The sequence below is a fragment of the Lissotriton helveticus genome, chromosome 3_2 (assembly GCF_964261635.1).
Source record: "Lissotriton helveticus chromosome 3_2, aLisHel1.1, whole genome shotgun sequence".
NCBI classification, from domain to species: Eukaryota; Metazoa; Chordata; class Amphibia; order Caudata; family Salamandridae; genus Lissotriton; species Lissotriton helveticus.
Window position 1 is genome coordinate 482,914,510 of NC_136062.1, and position 21,545 is coordinate 482,936,054.

Here is a 21,545-nt window from a genome sequence, read left to right on the forward strand (position 1 = left end):
CACACTGTACACTGCATCCCACCTCTGTTCAGGGTATGTCACACTGTATCCCACCTCTGTTCAGGGTATGTCACACTGCATCCCACCTCTGTTCAGGGTATGTCACACTGTACACTGCATCCCACCTCTGTTCAGGGTATGTCACACTGCATCCCACCTCTGTTCAGGGTATGTCACACTGCATTCCACCTCTGTTCAGGGTATGTCACACTGTACACTGCATCCCATCTCTGTTCAGGGTATGTCACACTGTACACTGCATCCCACCTCTGTTCAGGGTATGTCACACTGTAAACTGCATCCCACCTCCGTTCAGGGTATGTCACACTGCATCCCACCTCTGTTCAGGGTATGTCACACTGTACACTGCATCCCACCTCTGTTCAGGGTATGTCACACTGTACACTGCATCCCACCTCTGTTCAGGGTATGTCACACTGTACGCTGCATCCAACCTCTGTTCAGGGTATGTCACACTGCATCCAACCTCTGTTCAGGGTATGTCACACTGCAACTAACCTCTGTGCAGGGTATGTCACACTGTACACTACATCCAACCTCTGTTCAGGGTATGTCACTCTGTACACTGCATCCAACCTCTGTTCAGGGTATGTCACACTGTACACTGCATCCCACCTCTGTTCAGGGTATGTCACACTGTACACTGCATCCCACCTCTGTTCAGGGTATATCACACTGTACACTGCATCCCACCTCTGTTCAGGGTATGTCACACTGTACACTGCATCCAACCTCTGTTCAGGGTATGTCACACTGTACACTGCATCCCACCTCCGTTCAGGGTATGTCACACTGCATCCCACCTCTGTTCAGGGTATGTCACACTGCCCCGACCTCTGTGCAGGGTATGTCACACTGTAAACTGCATCCCACCTCCGTTCAGGGTATGTCACTCTGTACACTGCATCCCACCTCTGTTCAGGGTATGTCACAATGTACACTGCATCCCACCTCTGTTCAGGGTATGTCACACTGCATCCCACCTCTGTTCAGGGTATGTCACACTGCACACTGCATCCGACATCTGTTCAGGGTACATCGCACTGTACACTGCATCCCACCTCTGTTCAGGGTATGTCACACTGTACACTGCATCCCACCTCTGTTCAGGGTATGTCACAGTGTACACTGCATTCCACCTCTGTTCAGGGTATGTCACACTGTACACTGCATCCCACCTCTGTTCAGGGTATGTCACACTGTACACTGCCACCCACCTCTGTTCAGGGTATGTCACACTGTACTCTGCATCCCACCTCTGTTCAGGGTATGTCACACTGTACACTGCATCCAACCTCTGTTCAGGGTATGTCACACTGTACACTGCATCCCACCTCCGTTCAGGGTATGTCACACTGCATCCAACCTCTGTTCAGGGTATGTCACACTGTACACTGCATCCCACCTCTGTTCAGGGTATGTCACACTGTACACTGCCACCCACCTCTGTTCAGGGTATGTCACACTGTACACTGCATCCCACCTCTGTTCAGGGTATGTCACACTGTACACTGCATCCAACCTCTGTTCAGGGTATGTCACACTGTACACTGCATCCCACCTCCGTTCAGGGTATGTCACACTGCATCCAACCTCTGTTCAGGGTATGTCACTCTGTACATTGCATCTAATCTCTGTTCAGGGTATGTCACTCTGTGCACTGCATCCAACCTCTGTTCAGGGTATGTCACACTGTACACTGCATCCCACCTCTGTGCAGGGTATGTCACACTGTACACTACATCCTACCTCTGTTCAGGGTATGTCACTGTACACTGCATCCAACCTCTGTTCAGGGTATGTCACACTGCATCAAACCTCTGTTCAGGGTATGTCACACTGCATCCAACCTCTGTTCAGGGTATGTCACACTGCATCCAACCTCTGTTCAGGGTATGTCACTCTGTACACTGCATCTAATCTCTGTTCAGGGTATGTCACTCTGTACACTGCATCCAACCTCTGTTCAGGGTATGTCACACTCTACACTGCATCCTACCTCTGTGCAGGGTATGTCACACTGTACACTGCATCTAACCTCTGTGCAGGGTATGTCACACTGTACACTGCATCCAACCTCTGTTCAGGGTATGTCACTGTACACTGCTTCCAACCTCTGTTCAGGGTATGTCACTCTGTACACTGCATCCAACCTCTGTTCAGGGTACGTCACATTGTGCAATGCATCCAACCTCTGTTCAGGGTATGTCACACTGTACACTGCATCCAACCTCTGTTCAGGGTATGTCACACTGTACACTGCATCCCACCTCTGTTCAGGGTATGTCACACTGTACACTGCATCCCACCTCTGTTCAGGGTATGTCACAGTGTACACTGCATTCCACCTCTGTTCAGGGTATGTCACACTGTACACTGCATCCCACCTCTGTTCAGGGTATGTCACACTGTACACTGCCACCCACCTCTGTTCAGGGTATGTCACACTGTACACTGCATCCCACCTCTGTTCAGGGTATGTCACACTGTACACTGCATCCAACCTCTATTCAGGGTATGTCACTCTGTACAGTGCATCCAACCTCTGTGCAGGGTATGTCACAATGTACACTGCATCCAACCTCTGTTCAGTGTATGTCACACTGTACACTGCATCCAACCTCTGTTCAGGGTATGTCACAATGCATCCAACCTCTGTTCAGGGTATGTCACACTGTACACTGCATCCCACCTCTGTGCAGGGTATGTCACACTGTACACTGCATCCAACCTCTGTTCAGGGTACGTCACATTGTGCAATGCATCCAACCTCTGTTCAGGGTATGTCACACTGTACACTGCATCCAACCTCTGTTCAGGGTATGTCACACTGTACACTGCATCCAACCTCTGTTCAGGGTATGTCACACTGTACACTGCATCCAACCTCTGTTCAGGGTATGTCACACTGTACACTGCATCCAACCTCTGTTCAGGTTATGTCACAATGTACACTGCATCCGACATCTGCAGGGTATGTCACACTGTACACTGCATCCGACCTCTGCAGGGTATGACTCGCTGTACACTGCATCCGACCTCTGTGCAGGGTATGTTACCCAGCACAGAGGTGGGATGCAGTGTACAGTGTGACATACCCAGCACAGAGGTGGGATGCAGTGTACAGTGTGACATACCCAGCACAGAGGTGGGATGCAGTGTACAGTGTATGTCACACTGTACACTGCATCCGACATCTGCAGGGTATGTCACACTGTACACTGCATCCGACATCTGCAGGGTAAGTCACACTGTACACTGCATCCGACCTCTTTTAAGGGTATGTCACACTGTACACTGCCCCTGACCTCTGTGCAAGGTATGTCACACTGTACACTGCCCCCGACCTCTGTGCAGGGTATGTCACACTGTACACTGCCCCTGACCTCTGTGCAAGGTATGTCACACTGTACACTGCCCCCGACCTCTGTGCAGGGTATGTCACACTGTACACTGCATCCAACCTCTGTTCAGGGTATGTCACACTGTACACTGCATCCGACATCTGCAGGGTATGTCACACTGTACACTGCATCCGATATCTGCAGGGTATGTCACACTGTACACTGCATCCGACCTCTGTTAAGGGTATGTCACACGGTACACTGCCCCTGACCTCTGTGCAAGGTGTGTCTCACTGTACAATGCCCCTGACCTCTGTGCAAGGTATGTCACACTGTACACTGCATCCAACCTCTGTTAAGGGTATGTCACACTTTACACTAAACCTGAGCTCTGAACAGGGTATGTCACACTGTACACTGCCCCTGACCTCTGTGCAGGGTTTGTCACACTGTACATTGCATCAGACCTCTATGAAGGTAGGTCACACTGTACACTGCCGTTGACCTCTGTGCAGGGTATGCCACACTGTACAGTAGACCTGAGCTCTGTACAGGGTATGTCACACTGTACACTGCACCACATGTCGGGACGTTAGGCGACACTGCAAATTACCTCCTTGAAGGGTATGTCACACTGTACACTGCACCTGACTTCTCTGCAGGGTATATCGCACGGTAGCTGACCTCCTTGGGGAGTATGTCCCACTCTACACTGCACTGGACAGCGAACTTGACATCTGGATGGTATGTCACACTGGACAGTGCACCGACCTCCTTGGAAAGCATGTCACATTATACACTGCACCAGACCTCCATGGAGGGTACATCAATCAATCAATCGGGGAATTGTAAGCGTGCTACTCACATGTGAGGGTCTCAAGGTATTTGGGGGGAGCAGCTCTGTTCAGTCGAAAAGCCGTCTTGAGCGTCTTCCTGAAGACGTTCAGCAAGGGGGCGCGTCTGATGTCGATTGGGAGCTCGTTCCAAGTCTTGGCCACGACGTAGGAGAAAGCTCTACCGCCCGCTCTGGCTCTGCGGATGTGCGGGGTTTTGGCGAGGTCGGCAGTTCGGAGGTTTCTCTTCGGTGTGTGGAAGGAAATTTTCTCATTGAGGTATTGAGGTCCGGTGTTGTGGAGGCATTTGTAGGAATGGGTGAGCAGCTTGAAGGGTACTCTCTTCTTGGCTGGGAGCCAGTGGAGGTTTTGCAGGTGTTGGTTGATGTGTTCCTGTCGAGGGATGCCTAGGACGAGCCTGGCGTTTCCGTAGTCTAGTCTGCTGGTTATGAGTGCATGGGTGACAGTTTTCTTGATTCAGGGGGGATCCATTTGAAGGTTTTGCGGAGTTATGCGGAGTGTGTTGAAGCCGGTGGAGGCGACAGTGTGGACTTGTCGGGTCATGGAGAGGGATGAGTGGTGTCCCAAGCAGTAGGGGAGGGTCCGAGAACCTCTCCCTTCTCCGAGTTGAGCTTTAAGCAGCTGTTTCTCATCCAGGTTGCAACGTCCTTCATTCCTTCCTTAAAGGTGAGCGTGGTGGTGATGGGGTCTTTGGAGAGGGAGAGGATGAGTTGGGTGTTGTCGGAGAAGACTATGTTGAGTCTGTGTTGTCTTCTGATGGCGGCGAGGGGGGCAATGTATATGTTGGAGCGTGGGGTTGAGTGACGATCCCTGATGCACTCAGCAGTTGATCTCTGTGGGATCAGAGAGGAAGGGTGGCAGTCTGATTGTTTGAGTCCTGCCGGCGAGGAAGGAGTGGAGCCATTCGAGGGCGGTACCCATATGCCGGCGTCGAAAAGTCTGGTGTGATACTTATGCAGGTAGGCGTCTATTTGCTAAAGACATTTCATTTCAGAAAAGAGATTGTGTCCTTGTTAAGCAGGGGCGAAAAAGCAAATCAGACGATCCTTTCGAGGTAATCCATTGAAAGTTGTGATTAGTAAGTGACACATGGTGACCGCTCACCGTCCTGGAAAGTCCATTAAGAGGGATTCCTCACATTTCATATGCCTGCCTTAGAGTTTATTGGTTCTCGACATCAGGAATGCCTCAGTGGCTAGCTCACCCGTGCCTGCAGAGGCTGTTTTTCCAGTGTCTTCTCATCCTCACACCATGAGATCTGGAAGAGTGGTTTGAGCGCCTCAATGGCTCCCTGAGGAACATTGATGTGTATATGTGTAGTATTTTTAATTTAATAAAGGGGGAAGATGTAGTGTCTTGTGTATTATAGAGCATGTGACTGCTATGGCCCCTAACAAACTCTGTAGTCTAGTGACGTAAGTGATTGGATGTGGTTACTAAAATTCATGAAGCCGTCTTGAATGGTTACACCCTAGAGAATAAAGACGTCTAATACCGAGCTCTGTGTGTGCTACGGGCTGTGGCGGATGCTGCATAATGAAGATTACACTTTTTGTGTTAAATTATTTTCTTTTTCTGGTTTACATTGTTTGCATTTCCCTTCACTCTTTGCATTTCACTCTGTTTTTCTGCTCATTTATATGATGGTTTTTACTGCTAAATTTTGCTGTTCAATATTGTAATTAATAGAGGTTTTCATTCCTTTTCTAAACCGTACTCATGTTATCAAGCTGAGAAGGAAGAAAGGATGAGCCAGCATTATTGTGAATCAAATCTATGCTCCCAGGCTATGGGTGAGTGGGGGCGCACTCATGCCAATGTCATCAGCTCCATCACCTCCTCCCAGAAGCCCCCGACAAAGAAGTGGATGTTTGGTGACTAATGGATTTCTACATGCCAGCCCCAGACTTCCACACAAATCTTGGACTCCGCTTCAGGATGCATATGTTTATGTCTAGGTTGCCAGAATGCCACAGCGTCTGGTGTCGGTCTCACTCCTTATTTAATGTATTTGCCATAATTTGGATTTTGCCCTCTGGACAAATGGGGTTTAAATTCAAATAACAAAGTCTATTAGGTTCTTGTCAGAGTAACAGCGTCCTTGGACTCCAACTTTTTTTGTTGTTGCAGCTTTTTTTAATTTATGTTTCAATGACTTGTAGAGGAACATGGCCACCCACACACACTTATTGATGCCTCTTATGTGTCCATCTGTGAGACCATCTTCAGGACTGTGCGGTTTTATATTTGTAATGCCCTCAACAGGGAAAACAGTTGAGTTAAGTATGGCGACCTGAGTAATGTGAAAGTCTCTGCCTACGGGCACATTGGATGTAATGCAATGTACATCTAAATATTGTCTCACTCAAAGCGCGGTATATGTATAGACCAGCGAGACCGCGGTGAAAGGCAAGCGTGAAAGATACACGTCGATAAACAATGTGGCTAAGGAGCTCGCTCCATTTTCGGTTGTAGTGTAGATGACTTGCAATCTTATTATGAAAGGAAAATTGTGACAGGGGCACGAGGCAGCTTGACTGCAGATAAGTTGCAAGTCTTAACTAATAGCAGGAGCTCGTTGCAGCAAAACGGAACAGCTGTCAATGTCGAGCTTGGTGAGGGCTCCCTTAGGCTGGCACAATCTGTGCTGCAGCCCTTAGATGCCGTCTTTAGTTCCAAAGCCAAAGGTGATAGGGCTACTACTTACTAGGGACTTGCAAGGATCCTAAAGGGGTGCACACCGTATAACAATTGTACAGTTTAGGGAAAGAACACGGTACTAGGTACCTGGTTAGCAGAAATCCAGAACACTTTCAGTCAAACTTGCACCAGATACCAGGCAAAAAGTGGGGGTAACCATGTCAAAAGAGTTGAGTTTCCTACACTGTAGTAACCTAAAGTGAAATTGGACCACAACTTGAAGGTTAGAATTTTCAGCTCTAATCCTTAATACAGAGGTTACCTGTGGACAGCGCGATAGCACATTCCTAGCACACTCCACTGAACCGGAGGGTGGAAGTCACTTCACCTTCCTTCCCCAGTCAGATCTTACTACATTTATAGATTCTAATTGGAGCCAAACTGAAGCAGACTTCGCCCAACTCGCTTTGCTGTCAAGTGCTCCAAAGACTGGCCCTATTAACGAAGTCAAATGTTTTCGAGAGTTCCATAAAAAGCAGAAAAGGGTCTGCTCCCATGACTGGTCAGCAGATGTTAATTGTACAATTATGAATAAAACTGTTCAATGTAGCCAACACCAAGCCTTCTACACTATCTTCTTAGCTAGATCCTTCGGTTTCTTCTAATCGTAGACCTTCACCGGCAGCAGCGGCTCGAAGACCTCTGCCCTGTCATTTGTCACCGGTCTGCAGTATTCTGCGTGCACTTTCATATTCCAACTTCAACGCCAATGACTCCTGAGAACTTTGGTTCACTACTTGGACATGCTACTGCTCTGATCGTGCACCTGGAATGAGTGAAGTTAACTAAAGTAAAACTCCTGCACCTCGTCCATCAAAGACTCATGAGCGCTACGTTCAAGAGCTGGCCGCACTGCTTGCAAGCTAGACTGAAGTTTAAATCTGATCCATCAAGAGCAACCAGAGTTGAATTATAAATCTTAACTGCAATGTAAAGAAAACGATGTAATGAGTTTGAATGTGAAGCCTCTATAGCACACCACGCTTTGGTACTGGCCACCAGCACGGAATTATACATTTTATATGCAATGAAATGACAACAAATGCAATGACTCCTGATTTAAAAACTCGTTTATAAAGGCTGTACATTCTGCTTTGTCAATGGCCGCCAGCTCTCAATTTTACATTTGGCCCTCAGTGGACAAGTAAACTCAAAATGTACCTCTCTTCGATAACTGGGGACTCTAGTCTACCACTGGCCAATGAGACACATTATATTCCTGGTCTATCATATTCATGGCTAGATTCTACAGATTTTCTATCAGTATTGCAACTTGAACTCATAGGTTTTATTTCTGTCCACTAAGTCCACTTACAATATCTGGCGAACATTTATGCAAGTGATCTACCACTGGCGACGAGAGTAAATGATACACCTGATCTATTCTAAACACTTCTTGGTTACTCTGGGTTTATCTTAGGCTATCAGTAAATTCAGTATATGGGTTCATCATCCGCTTACCAGAATAGTTTCTACATCTTGCCTCATACAATAATTCAGGAAAAGACAAACGGTGGAATTTAGCGATGTCGGACCTGCCCAGCCACCTGCAAAAGTCAGACAGGCCACTGCACGAAGGAAGGCAAGACCCGTCCAGCTGAGGCTCTTCGTCTCAACCACTGAAGAGATTGGGCCCGCCTGAAAAAAGCCTCCTCTGCCTGGGTTACACATTCGCTGAGCCTTGCTAGATAGACTATCATAAGAGATCCTTGCACCACAGAGCAACAAAATGTTCTCTGCAATGAGGAGCACGGGGCAGAGGCTTCTAAAGGCAGGTCACTGAGGCTCAGAGAGACCATTGGCAGGTATCTACTCCCCCCCCATCCTCCCACTCGCCCCCCACAACCAGAACATGCAGTCATTTTATTTTAGATTCATAGAGGTCATTTCAACATATCACAGTCAGCTGAATGAGCTATAAACTTGATTACTACTCTGACGTCTGAAGGACTGCACTGAATACACTGTGGAACTATCGGTGGGACTTCAACCCTAGTACGAGAGCGGAGGCCTGTGAGTGCCGGATCAGAGCAGCTTTACACATCTCGGCTACTACTCAGACCTATGTGTATGTCTAGTAAATGCAGCCCTACACTTGACTAATACTGTGCTAAGTGTGACATGTTAAGGCAGCTCCCTAGGTGTCTGATAACACACAGGTCCCGTCATGTGTGTGTGATCACGCACGCCACCTCAAGGCAGCGTCACAGGAGTGGGATCCAGTAGAGACCTATATATGCCAGCTCACGGTACACCCACAGATGGCTGATCCTGTTCAAGTCGGTGTATTATAACTCACGACATCTCAACACATTTCTGCTTCTGAAGGGGCTATACCTGCCAGCTGAAGGTACACCCGCAGATGGCTGATCCTGTACAGGCCGGTGTATAATAACTCACATCTTGACACATGTATGCTTCTGAAGGGGCTATATATGCCAGCTCACGGTACACCCACAGGTGGCTGATCCTGTACATACAGGTGTATATAACCCACGACATCTTGACACGTGTCTGCCTCTGAAGGGGCTATATATGCCTGCTCGCGGTACACCCGCAGATGGCTGATCCTGTACAGGCCGGTGTATAATAACTTACGACATCTTGACACGTGTATGCTTCTGAAGGGGCTGTATATGCCAGCTCAAGGTACACCCGCAGATGGCTGATCCTGTACAGGCCGGTGTATAATAACTTACGACATCTTGACACGTGTATGCTTCTGAAGGGGCTGTATATGCCAGCTCAAGGTACACCCGCAGATGGCTGATCCTGTACAGGCCGGTGTATAATAACTCACATCTTGACACGTGTATGCTTCTGAAGGGGCTATATATGCCAGCTCACGGTACACCCACAGGTGGCTGATCCTGTACATACAGGTGTATATAACCCACGACATCTTGACACGTGTCTGCCTCTGAAGGGGCTATATATGCCAGCTCAAGGTACACCCGCAGATGGCTGATCCTGTACAGGCCGGTGTATAATAACTTACGACATCTTGACACGTGTATGCTTCTGAAGGGGCTGTATATGCCAGCTCAAGGTACACCCGCAGATGGCTGATCCTGTACAGGCCGGTGTATAATAACTCACATCTTGACACGTGTATGCTTCTGAAGGGGCTATATATGCCTGCTCGCGGTACACCCGCAGATGGCTGATCCTGTACAGGCCGGTGTATAATAACTCACATCTTGACACATGTATGCTTCTGAAGGGGCTATATATGCCAGCTCACGGTACACCCACAGGTGGCTGATCCTGTACATACAGGTGTATATAACCCACGACATCTTGACACGTGTCTGCCTCTGAAGGGGCTATATATGCCAGCTCAAGGTACACCCGCAGATGGCTGATCCTGTACAGGCCGGTGTATAATAACTTACGACATCTTGACACGTGTATGCTTCTGAAGGGGCTGTATATGCCAGCTCAAGGTACACCCGCAGATGGCTGATCCTGTACAGGCCGGTGTATAATAACTCACATCTTGACACGTGTATGCTTCTGAAGGGGCTATATATGCCAGCTCACGGTACACCCACAGGTGGCTGATCCTGTACATACAGGTGTATATAACCCACGACATCTTGACACGTGTCTGCCTCTGAAGGGGCTATATATGCCAGCTCAAGGTACACCCGCAGATGGCTGATCCTGTACAGGCCGGTGTATAATAACTTACGACATCTTGACACGTGTATGCTTCTGAAGGGGCTGTATATGCCAGCTCAAGGTACACCCGCAGATGGCTGATCCTGTACAGGCCGGTGTATAATAACTCACATCTTGACACATGTATGCTTCTGAAGGGGCTATATATGCCAGCTCACGGTACACCCACAGATGACTGATCCTGTTCAAGTCGGTGTACTATAATTCACAACATCTCAACACATTTCTGCTTCTGAAGGGGCTATATATGTCAGCTCAAGGTACACCCGCAGATGGCTGATCCTGTACAGGCCGGTGTATAATAACTCACATCTTGACACGTGTATGCTTCTGAAGGGGCTGTATATGCCAGCTCAAGGTACACCCGCAGATGGCTGATCCTGTACAGGCCGGTGTATAATAACTTACGACATCTTGACACGTGTATGCTTCTGAAGGGGCTGTATATGCCAGCTCAAGGTACACCCGCAGATGGCTGATCCTGTACAGGCCGGTGTATAATAACTCACATCTTGACACATGTATGCTTCTGAAGGGGCTATATATGCCAGCTCACGGTACACCCACAGGTGGCTGATCCTGTACATACAGGTGTATATAACCCACGACATCTTGACACGTGTCTGCCTCTGAAGGGGCTATATATGCCTGCTCGCGGTACACCCGCAGATGGCTGATCCTGTACAGGTCGGTGTATTATAACTCATGACATCTTGACACGTGTATGCTTCTGAAGGGGCTGTATATGCCAGCTCAAGGTACACCCGCAGATGGCTGATCCTGTACAGGCCGGTGTATAATAACTTACGACATCTTGACACGTGTATGCTTCTGAAGGGGCTGTATATGCCAGCTCAAGGTACACCCGCAGATGGCTGATCCTGTACAGGCCGGTGTATAATAACTCACATCTTGACACATGTATGCTTCTGAAGGGGCTATATATGCCAGCTCACGGTACACCCACAGGTGGCTGATCCTGTACATACAGGTGTGTATAACTCACGACATCTTGACACGTGTCTGCCTCTGAAGGGGCAATATATGCCTGCTCGCGGTACACACGCAGGTGGCTGATCCTGTTCAAGTCGGTGTATAATAACTCACATCTTAACACATGTCTGCTTCTGAAGGGGCTATACCTGCCAGCTGAAGGTACACCCGCAGATGGCTGATCCTGTACAGGCCGGAGTATAATAACTCACATCTTGACACGTGTATGCTTCTGAAGGGGCTATACCTGCCAGCTGAAGGTACACCCGCAGATGGCTGATCCTGTAAAGGTCGGTGTATAATAACTCACATCTTGACACATGTATGCTTCTGAAGGGGCTGTATATGCCAGCTCAAGGTACACCCGCAGATGGCTGATCCTGTACAGGTCGGTGTATAATAACTCACATCTTGACACATGTATGCTTCTGAAGGGGCTGTATATGCCAGCTCACGGTACACCCACAGATGACTGATCCTGTTCAAGTCGGTGTACTATAATTCACAACATCTCAACACATTTCTGCTTCTGAAGGGGCTATATATGTCAGCTCAAGGTACACCCGCAGATGGCTGATCCTGTACAGGCCGGTGTATAATAACTTACGACATCTTGACACGTGTATGCTTCTGAAGGGGCTGTATATGCCAGCTCAAGGTACACCCGCAGATGGCTGATCCTGTACAGGCCGGTGTATAATAACTCACATCTTGACACATGTATGCTTCTGAAGGGGCTATATATGCCAGCTCACGGTACACCCACAGGTGGCTGATCCTGTACATACAGGTGTATATAACTCACGACATCTTGACACGTGTCTGCCTCTGAAGGGGCTATATATGCCTGCTCGCGGTACACACGCAGGTGGCTGATCCTGTACATACAGGTGTATTATAACTCACAACATCTCAACACATGTCTGCTTCTGAAGGGGCTATATATGTCAGCTCAAGGTACACCCGCAGATGGCTGATCCTGTACAGGCCGGTGTATAATAACTTACGACATCTTGACACGTGTATGCTTCTGAAGGGGCTGTATATGCCAGCTCAAGGTACACCCGCAGATGGCTGATCCTGTACAGGCCGGTGTATAATAACTTACGACATCTTGACACGTGTATGCTTCTGAAGGGGCTGTATATGCCAGCTCAAGGTACACCCGCAGATGGCTGATCCTGTACAGGCCGGTGTATAATAACTTACGACATCTTGACACGTGTATGCTTCTGAAGGGGCTGTATATGCCAGCTCGCGGTACACCCGCAGATGGCTGATCCTGTACAGGCCGGTGTATAATAACTTACGACATCTTGACACGTGTATGCTTCTGAAGGGGCTGTATATGCCAGCTCAAGGTACACCCGCAGATGGCTGATCCTGTACAGGTCGGTGTATAATAACTCACATCTTGACACGTGTATGCTTCTGAAGGGGCTGTATATGCCAGCTCACGGTACACCCACAGGTGGCTGATCCTGTACATACAGGTGTATATAACCCACGACATCTTGACACGTGTCTGCCTCTGAAGGGGCTATATATGTCAGCTCAAGGTACACCCGCAGATGGCTGATCCTGTACAGGCCGGAGTATAATAACTTACGACATCTTGACACGTGTATGCTTCTGAAGGGGCTATATATGCCTGCTCGCGGTACACACGCAGATGGCTGATCCTGTACAGGCCGGAGTATAATAACTCACATCTTGACACGTGTATGCTTCTGAAGGGGCTGTATATGCCAGCTCACGGTACACCCACAGGTGGCTGATCCTGTACAGGCCGGAGTATAATAACTCACATCTTGACACATGTATGCTTCTGAAGGGGCTATATATGCCAGCTCACGGTACACCCACAGGTGGTGAATCCTGTACAGGTCGGAGTACTATAACTCACATCTTGACACGTGTCTGCCTCTGAAGGGGCTGTATATGCCTGCTCGCGGTACACATGCAGATGGCTGATCCTGTACAGGTCGGTGTATAATAACTCACATCTTGACACATGTATGCTTCTGAAGGGGCTATATATGCCAGCTCACGGTACACCCGCAGATGGCTGATCCTGTACAGGCCGGAGTATTATAACTCACATCTTGACACTTGTCTGCTTCTGAAGGGGCTATACCTGCCAGCTGAAGGTACACCCGCAGATGGCTGATCCTGTACAGGCCGGTGTATAATAACTTACGACATCTTAACACATGTCTGCCTCTGAAGGGGCTATATATGCCAGCTCACGGCACACCCACAGGTGGTGAATCCTATACAGGTCGGTGTATTATAACTCATGACATCTTGACACTTGTCTGCTTCTGAAGGGGCTATACCTGCCTGCTCGCGGTACATCCGCAGGTGGCTGATCCTGTACAGGTCGGTGTATAATAACTCACGACATCTTGACACGTGTATGCTTCTGAAGGGGCTATAAATGCCAGCTCACGGCACACCCACAGGTGGTGAATCCTGTACAGGTCGGTGTATTATAACTCATGACATCTTGACACTTGTCTGCTTCTGAAGGGGCTATACCTGCCTGCTCGCGGTACACCCGCAGATGGCTGATCCTGTACAGGCCGGTGTATAATAACTTACGACATCTTGACACTTGTCTGCTTCTGAAGGGGCTATATATGCCAGCTCAAGGTACACCCGCAGATGGCTGATCCTGTACAGGTCGGTGTACTATAACTCACATCTTGACACGTGTATGCTTCTGAAGGGGCTATACCTGCCAGCTGAAGACAGCTACAGAGGTGTTCGATCCTGCAGAGCTATGTAAGCCAACTGGAGACAGCTCTGCAGGCGACTGCTTTTGCACAGACCTGCGTGTATCATCTCTACAGATCACGACTGCTACAAAATGCTACAAATGCCAGTCCAAGGAGCCTCTATAGGTATCACAGGGCTGTGTATGCCAGCACAAGGACGTAATATATAATTCTCTCAGTGAAAGATGAACACACCCTGTACCCCCCTCATCCATGACATGCATTATTCCAGTGTGGGGAACCCCACGGACTCACCCTCATTGATGTCTCCCCACCATGAGGCTGCTGCAGCCGGAACACTTGCGCCACAGTATGCTCTGTTGATGGATGCAGCAGGATCCGGCGCGAGGCCAGGCCAACCATCACGTACCGACCCATTGGCGACAGGCTTACCGAGATGGCATTTGGACCTGGAGGCATAAGAGAGATGCTGATCACGATTCAGCTATAACTAGCACTTCATCTGAATAACACACTCCCCAAGCTCTTCCTGTAATAACCCAAGTGTAGCTTCCTCCCAGCAACACCTGTTGTGAGCTTTGTTGCAGCGGCAGCACCCCCAGGTGAGCTTTTCCCAGGTGTGAGCTTCCTCTCAAACCAAGCTCCACTGGAGCTTCCTCCCAGGAGCGACCATGTGCCTGAGCTTCCGCTCACTCATAACGCAAATGTAAACTTCCCTAAATAACAATCCAAAGTGCAACTTTCTCCCAGCAATAACATCCCTTGTGAGCTTTCATCCAAAAAACCACCCTCCTAATAATACCCCGTGCGAGTTTCCTCCCAGTAACAATCAACGCTTGGATTTTCCTGCAAGCAGAAATCAAGAAATTGTTTTTCTTCCTATGAGATCCCAATGGGACTTTTCCTTCCAACCTCACTGGATGCTTCCTGCATGCAATAACAGCTAATGTGGTCTTCCTTCCCAGTAACAATCCCCCTGGGAGCTTCCTGGGTGCAACAACAGCTAATGTGGTCTTTCTCCCAGTAAAAATCCCCTCTGGGAGCTTCCTGGGTGTAATACCAACTAGTGTGAACTTCCTCCCAGTGACAATCCTCTCTGTGATCTTCTTGCAACCAGGAGCTTCCTCATACCAACAATGCCCATTGAGAGCTCACTCCTTGTAACCATCCAGAGTGCATTCCATGCCCTCCCAGTAACGAGCCCAAGTATATGTTTTATTCCAGCATGCAATACGCCACATACTGACCTTTCTCCTACCAACACCACCCAATATGGTTCCTTCCTCTAAAACCCCCCTTAGTGAGGCTCCTCCAAGTAACTACACCCACTGTAAGCTGCCTCCCAGTCTCAGTTTCCTCTCAGTAAGAATCCCAAGTCTGATCAGCCCCCCACTGAATCCCTGCATAAGTGGGATGCTTGGTCCTCAGTCCCCATACCAGAGCACTGCCATCCTGGTGACTCTGGAAGCTGTCAGCCCTCGTACATCTCATTCCCAGTCTCACAGGAGTGCAGACCCAGACTCTGGACGCTCTCAGCCCTCATACATCTCATTCCCAGTCTCGCAGGAGTGCAGACCCAGACTCTGGAAGCTGTCAGCCCTCATACATCTCATTCCCAGTCTCACAGGAGAGCAGACCCAGACTCTGGATTCTCTCAGCCCTCATACATCTCATTCCCAGTCTCACAGGAGTGCAGACCCAGACTCTGGACTCTCTCAGCCCTCATACATCTCATTCCCAGTCTCACAGGAGTGCAGACCCAGACTCTGGACGCTCTCAGCCCTCGTACATCTCATTCCCAGTCTCACAGGAGTGCAGACCCAGACTCTGGACTCTCTCAGCTCTCGTACATCTCATTCCCAGTCTCACAGGAGTGCAGACCCAGACTCTGGACGCTCTCAGCCCTCGTACATCTCATTCCCAGTCTCACAGGAGTGCAGACCCAGACTCTGGACGCTCTCAGCCCTCATACATCTCATTCCCAGTCCCACAGGAGTGCAGACCCAGACTCTGGAAGCTGTCAGCCCTCATACATCTCATTCCCAGTCTCGCAGGAGTGCAGACCCAGACTCTGGAAGCTGTCAGCCCTCGTACATCTCATTCCCAGTCTCACAGGAGTGCAGACCCAGACTCTGGACGCTTTCAGCCCTCATACATCTCATTCCCAGTCTCACAGGAGTGCAGACCCAGACTCTGGACGCTCTCAGCCCTCATACATCTCATTCCCAGTCTCGCAGGAGTGCAGACCCAGACTCTGGAAGCTGTCAGCCCTCATACATCTCATTCCCAGTCTCACAGGAGAGCAGACCCAGACTCTGGATTCTCTCAGCCCTCATACATCTCATTCCCAGTCTCACAGGAGTGCACACCCAGACTCTGGACTCTCTCAGCCCTCATACATCTCATTCCCAGTCTCACAGGAGTGCAGACCCAGACTCTGGACGCTCTCAGCCCTCGTACATCTCATTCCCAGTCTCACAGGAGTGCAGACCCAGACTCTGGACTCTCTCAGCTCTCGTACATCTCATTCCCAGTCTCACAGGAGTGCAGACCCAGACTCTGGACGCTCTCAGCCCTCGTACATCTCATTCCCAGTCTCACAGGAGTGCAGACCCAGACTCTGGACGCTCTCAGCCCTCATACATCTCATTCCCAGTCCCACAGGAGTGCAGACCCAGACTCTGGAAGCTGTCAGCCCTCATACATCTCATTCCCAGTCTCGCAGGAGTGCAGACCCAGACTCTGGAAGCTGTCAGCCCTCGTACATCTCATTCCCAGTCTCACAGGAGTGCAGACCCAGACTCTGGACGCTTTCAGCCCTCATACATCTCATTCCCAGTCTCACAGGAGAGCAGACCCAGACTCTGGATTCTCTCAGCCCTCATACATCTCATTCCCAGTCTCACAGGAGTGCAGACCCAGACTCTGGACTCTCTCAGCCCTCATACATCTCATTCCCAGTCTCACAGGAGTGCAGACCCAGACTCTGGAAGCTGTGAGCCCTCGTACATCTCATTCCCAGTCTCACAGGAGTGCAGACCCAGACTCTGGACTCTCTCAGCCCTCGTACACCTCAATCCCAGTCTCACAGGAGTGCAGACCCAGACTCTGGAAGCTGTCAGCCCTCATACATCTCATTCCCAGTCTCACAGGAGTGCAGACCCAGACTCTGGAAGCTGTCAGCCCTCGTACATCTCATTCCCAGTCTCACAGGAGTGCAGACCCAGACTCTGGAAGCTGTCAGCCCTCATACATCTCATTCCCAGTATCACAGGAGTGCAGACCCAGACTCTGGAAGCTGTCTGCCCTCTTACATCTCATTCCCAGTCTCACAGGAGTGCAGACCCAGACTCTGGACGCTGTCAGCCCTCATACAACTCATTCCCAGTATCACAGGAGTGCAGACCCAGACTCTGGAAGCTGTCTGCCCTCTTACATCTCATTCCCAGTCTCACAGGAGTGCAGACCCAGACTCTGGACGCTGTCAGCCCTCATACATCTCATTCCCAGTCTCACAGGAGTGCAGACCCAGACTCTGGAAGCTGTCAGCCCTCATACATCTCATTCCCAGTCTCACAGGAGTGCAGATCCAGACTCCGGAAGCTGTCAGCCCTCATACATCTCATTCCCAGTCTCACAGGAGTGCAGACCCAGACTCTGGAAGCTGTCAGCCCTCGTACATCTCATTCCCAGTCTCACAGGAGTGCAGACCCAGACTCTGGACTCTCTCAGCCCTCGTACATCTCATTCCCAGTCTCACAGGAGTGCAGTCCCAGACTCTGAAAGCTCTCAGCCCTCATACATCTCATTCCCAGTCTCACAGGAGTGCAGACCCAGACTCTGGAAGCTGTCAGCCCTCGTACATCTCATTCCCAGTCTCACAGGAGTGCAGACCCAGACTCTGGACTCTCTCAGCCCTCGTACACCTCAATCCCAGTCTCACAGGAGTGCAGACCCAGACTCTGGAAGCTGTCAGCCCTCATACATCTCATTCCCAGTATTACAGGAGTGCAGACCCAGACTCTGGAAGCTGTCAGCTCTCGTACATCTCATTCCCAGTCTCACAGGAGTGCAGACCCAGACTCTGGAAGCTCTCAGCCCTCGTACATCTCATTCCCGGTCTCACAGGAGTGCAGACCCAGACTCTGGAAGCTGTCAGCCCTCATACATCTCATTCCCAGTCTCACAGGAGTGCAGACCCAGACTCTGGAAGCTGTCAGCTCTCGTACATCTCATTCCCAGTCTCACAGGAGAGCAGACCCAGACTCTGGACTCTCTCAGCTCTCGTACATCTCATTCCCAGTCTCACAGGAGTGCAGACCCAGACTCTGGACGCTCTCAGCCCTCGTACATCTCATTCCCAGTGTCACAGGTGTGGAGATCCAGACTCCGGAAGCTGTCAGCCGTCGTGCACCTCAATCCTAGTCTCACAGGAGTGCAGATCCAGACTCTGGAAGCTGTCAGCCCTCGTACATCTCATTCCCAGTCTCACAGGAGTGCAGACCCAGACTCTGGACGCTCTCAGCCCTCCTACATCTCATTCCCAGTATCACAGGAGTGCAGACCCAGACTCTGGAAGCTGTCAGCTCTCGTACATCTCATTCCCAGTCTCACAGGAGTGCAGACCCAGACTCTGGACGCTCTCAGCCCTCGTACATCTCATTCCTAGTCTCACAGGAGTGCAGACCCAGACTCTGGACGCTCTCAGCCCTCGTACATCTCATTCCTAGTCTCACAAGAGTGCAGACCCAGACTCTGGACTCTCTCAGCTCTCGTACATCTCATTCCCAGTCTCACAGGAGTGCAGACCCAGACTCCGGAAGCTGTCAGCCCTCGTACATCTCATTCCCAGTATCACAGGAGTGCAGACCCAGACTCTGGAAGCTGTCAGCTGTCGTACATCTCATTCCCAGTATCACAGGAGTGCAGACCCAGACTCTGGACTCTCTCAGCCCTCGTACACCTCAATCCCAGTCTCACAGGAGTGCAGACCCAGACTCTGGAAGCTGTCAGCCCTCATACATCTCATTCCCAGTGTCACAGGTGTGGAGATCCAGACTCCGGAAGCTGTCAGCCGTCGTGCACCTCAATCCTAGTCTCACAGGAGAGCAGACCCAGACTCTGGATTCTCTCAGCCCTCATACATCTCATTCCCAGTCTCACAGGAGTGCAGATCCAGACTCCGGAAGCTGTCAGCCCTCGTACATCTCATTCCCAGTCTCACAGGAGTGCAGACCCAGACTCTGGACGCTCTCAGCCCTCGTACATCTCATTCCCAGTCTCACCGGAGTGCAGACCCAGACTCAGGAAGCTGTCAGCCCTCGTACATCTCATTCCCAGTCTCACCGGAGTGCAGACCCAGCCTCTGGAAGCTGTCAGCTCTCATACATCTCATTCCCAGTATCACAGGAGTGCAGACCCAGACTCTGGAAGCTGTCAGCCCTCATACATCTCATTCCCAGTCTCACAGGAGTGCAGACCCAGACTCTGGAAGCTGTCAGCCCTCATACATCTCATTCCCAGTCTCGCAGGAGTGCAGACCCAGACTCTGGAAGCTGTCAGCCCTCGTACATCTCATTCTCAGTCTCACCGGAGTGCAGACCCAGCCTCTGGAAGCTGTCTGCCCTCTTACATCTCATTCCCAGTCCCACAGGAGTGCAGACCCAGACTCTGGACGCTCTCAGCCCTCATACATCTCATTCCCAGTCCCACAGGAGTGCAGACCCAGACTCTGGAAGCTGTCAGCCCTCATACATCTCATTCCCAGTCTCGCAGGAGTGCAGACCCAGACTCTGGAAGCTGTCAGCCCTCATACATCTCATTCCCAGTCTCACCGGAGTGCAGACCCAGACTCTGGAAGCTGTCAGCTCTCGTACATCTCATTCCCAGTCTCACAGGAGTGCAGACCCAGACTCTGGAAGCTGTCAGCCCTCATACATCTCATTCCCAGTCTCGCAGGAGTGCAGACCCAGACTCTGGAAGCTGTCAGCCCTCATACATCTCATTCCCAGTCTCACAGGAGTGCAGACCCAGACTCTGGAAGCTGTCAGCCCTCGTACATCTCATTCCCAGTCTTACAGGAGTGCAGACCCAGACTCCGGAAGCTGTCAGCCCTCGTACATCTCATTCCCAGTCTCACAGGAGTGCAGACCCAGACTCAGGAAGCTGTCAGCCCTCGTACATCTCATTCCCAGTCTCACCGGAGTGCAGACCCAGCCTCTGGAAGCTGTCAGCTCTCGTACATCTCATTCCCAGTATCACAGGAGTGCAGACCCAGACTCTGGAAGCTGTCAGCCCTCATACATCTCATTCCCAGTCTCACAGGAGAGCAGACCCAGACTCTGGATTCTCTCAGCCCTCATACATCTCATTCCCAGTCTCACAGGAGTGCAGACCCAGACTCTGGACTCTCTCAGCCCTCATACATCTCATTCCCAGTCTCACAGGAGTGCAGACCCAGACTCTGGACGCTCTCAGCCCTCGTACATCTCATTCCCAGTCTCACAGGAGTGCAGACCCAGACTCTGGACTCTCTCAGCTCTCGTACATCTCATTCCCAGTCTCACAGGAGTGCAGACCCAGACTCTGGACGCTCTCAGCCCTCATACATCTCATTCCCAGTCCCACAGGAGTCCCACAGGAGTGCAGACCCAGACTCTGGAAGCTGTGAGCCCTCGTACATCTCATTCCCAGTCTCACAGGAGTGCAGACCCAGACTCTGGACTCTCTCAGCCCTCGTACACCTCAATCCCAGTCTCACAGGAGTGCAGACCCAGACTCTGGAAGCTGTCAGCCCTCATACATCTCATTCCCAGTCTCGCAGGAGTGCAGACCCAGACTCTGGAAGCTGTCAGCCCTCGTACATCTCATTCCCAGTCTCACAGGAGTGCAGACCCAGACTCTGGACGCTTTCAGCCCTCATACATCTCATTCGAGTCTCACAGGAGAGCAGACCCAGACTCTGGATTCTCTCAGCCCTCATACATCTCATTCCCAGTCTCACAGGAGTGCAGACCCAGACTCTGGACTCTCTCAGCCCTCATACATCTCATTCCCAGTCTCACAGGAGTGCAGACCCAGACTCTGGAAGCTGTGAGCCCTCGTACATCTCATTCCCAGTCTCACAGGAGTGCAGACCCAGACTCTGGACTCTCTCAGCCCTCGTACACCTCAATCCCAGTCTCACAGGAGTGCAGACCCAGACTCTG

The 21,545-nt window shown here is 50.5% G+C and overlaps 1 protein-coding gene across 3 annotated transcripts in view; it reads right to left on the bottom strand.

Annotated features, from left to right (window-relative positions):
- The window catches only part of AMBRA1 (autophagy and beclin 1 regulator 1), a 581,139-nt gene that overhangs the window by 165,575 nt on the left and 394,019 nt on the right, over positions 1–21,545 (bottom strand). For all 3 annotated transcript variants that reach the window (XM_078684411.1, XM_078684412.1, XM_078684409.1), the window contains one exon: positions 14,632–14,786. In XM_078684411.1, the coding sequence (XP_078540537.1) occupies positions 14,632–14,786 (155 nt within the window). The remainder of the gene's footprint in view (positions 1–14,631; positions 14,787–21,545) is intronic.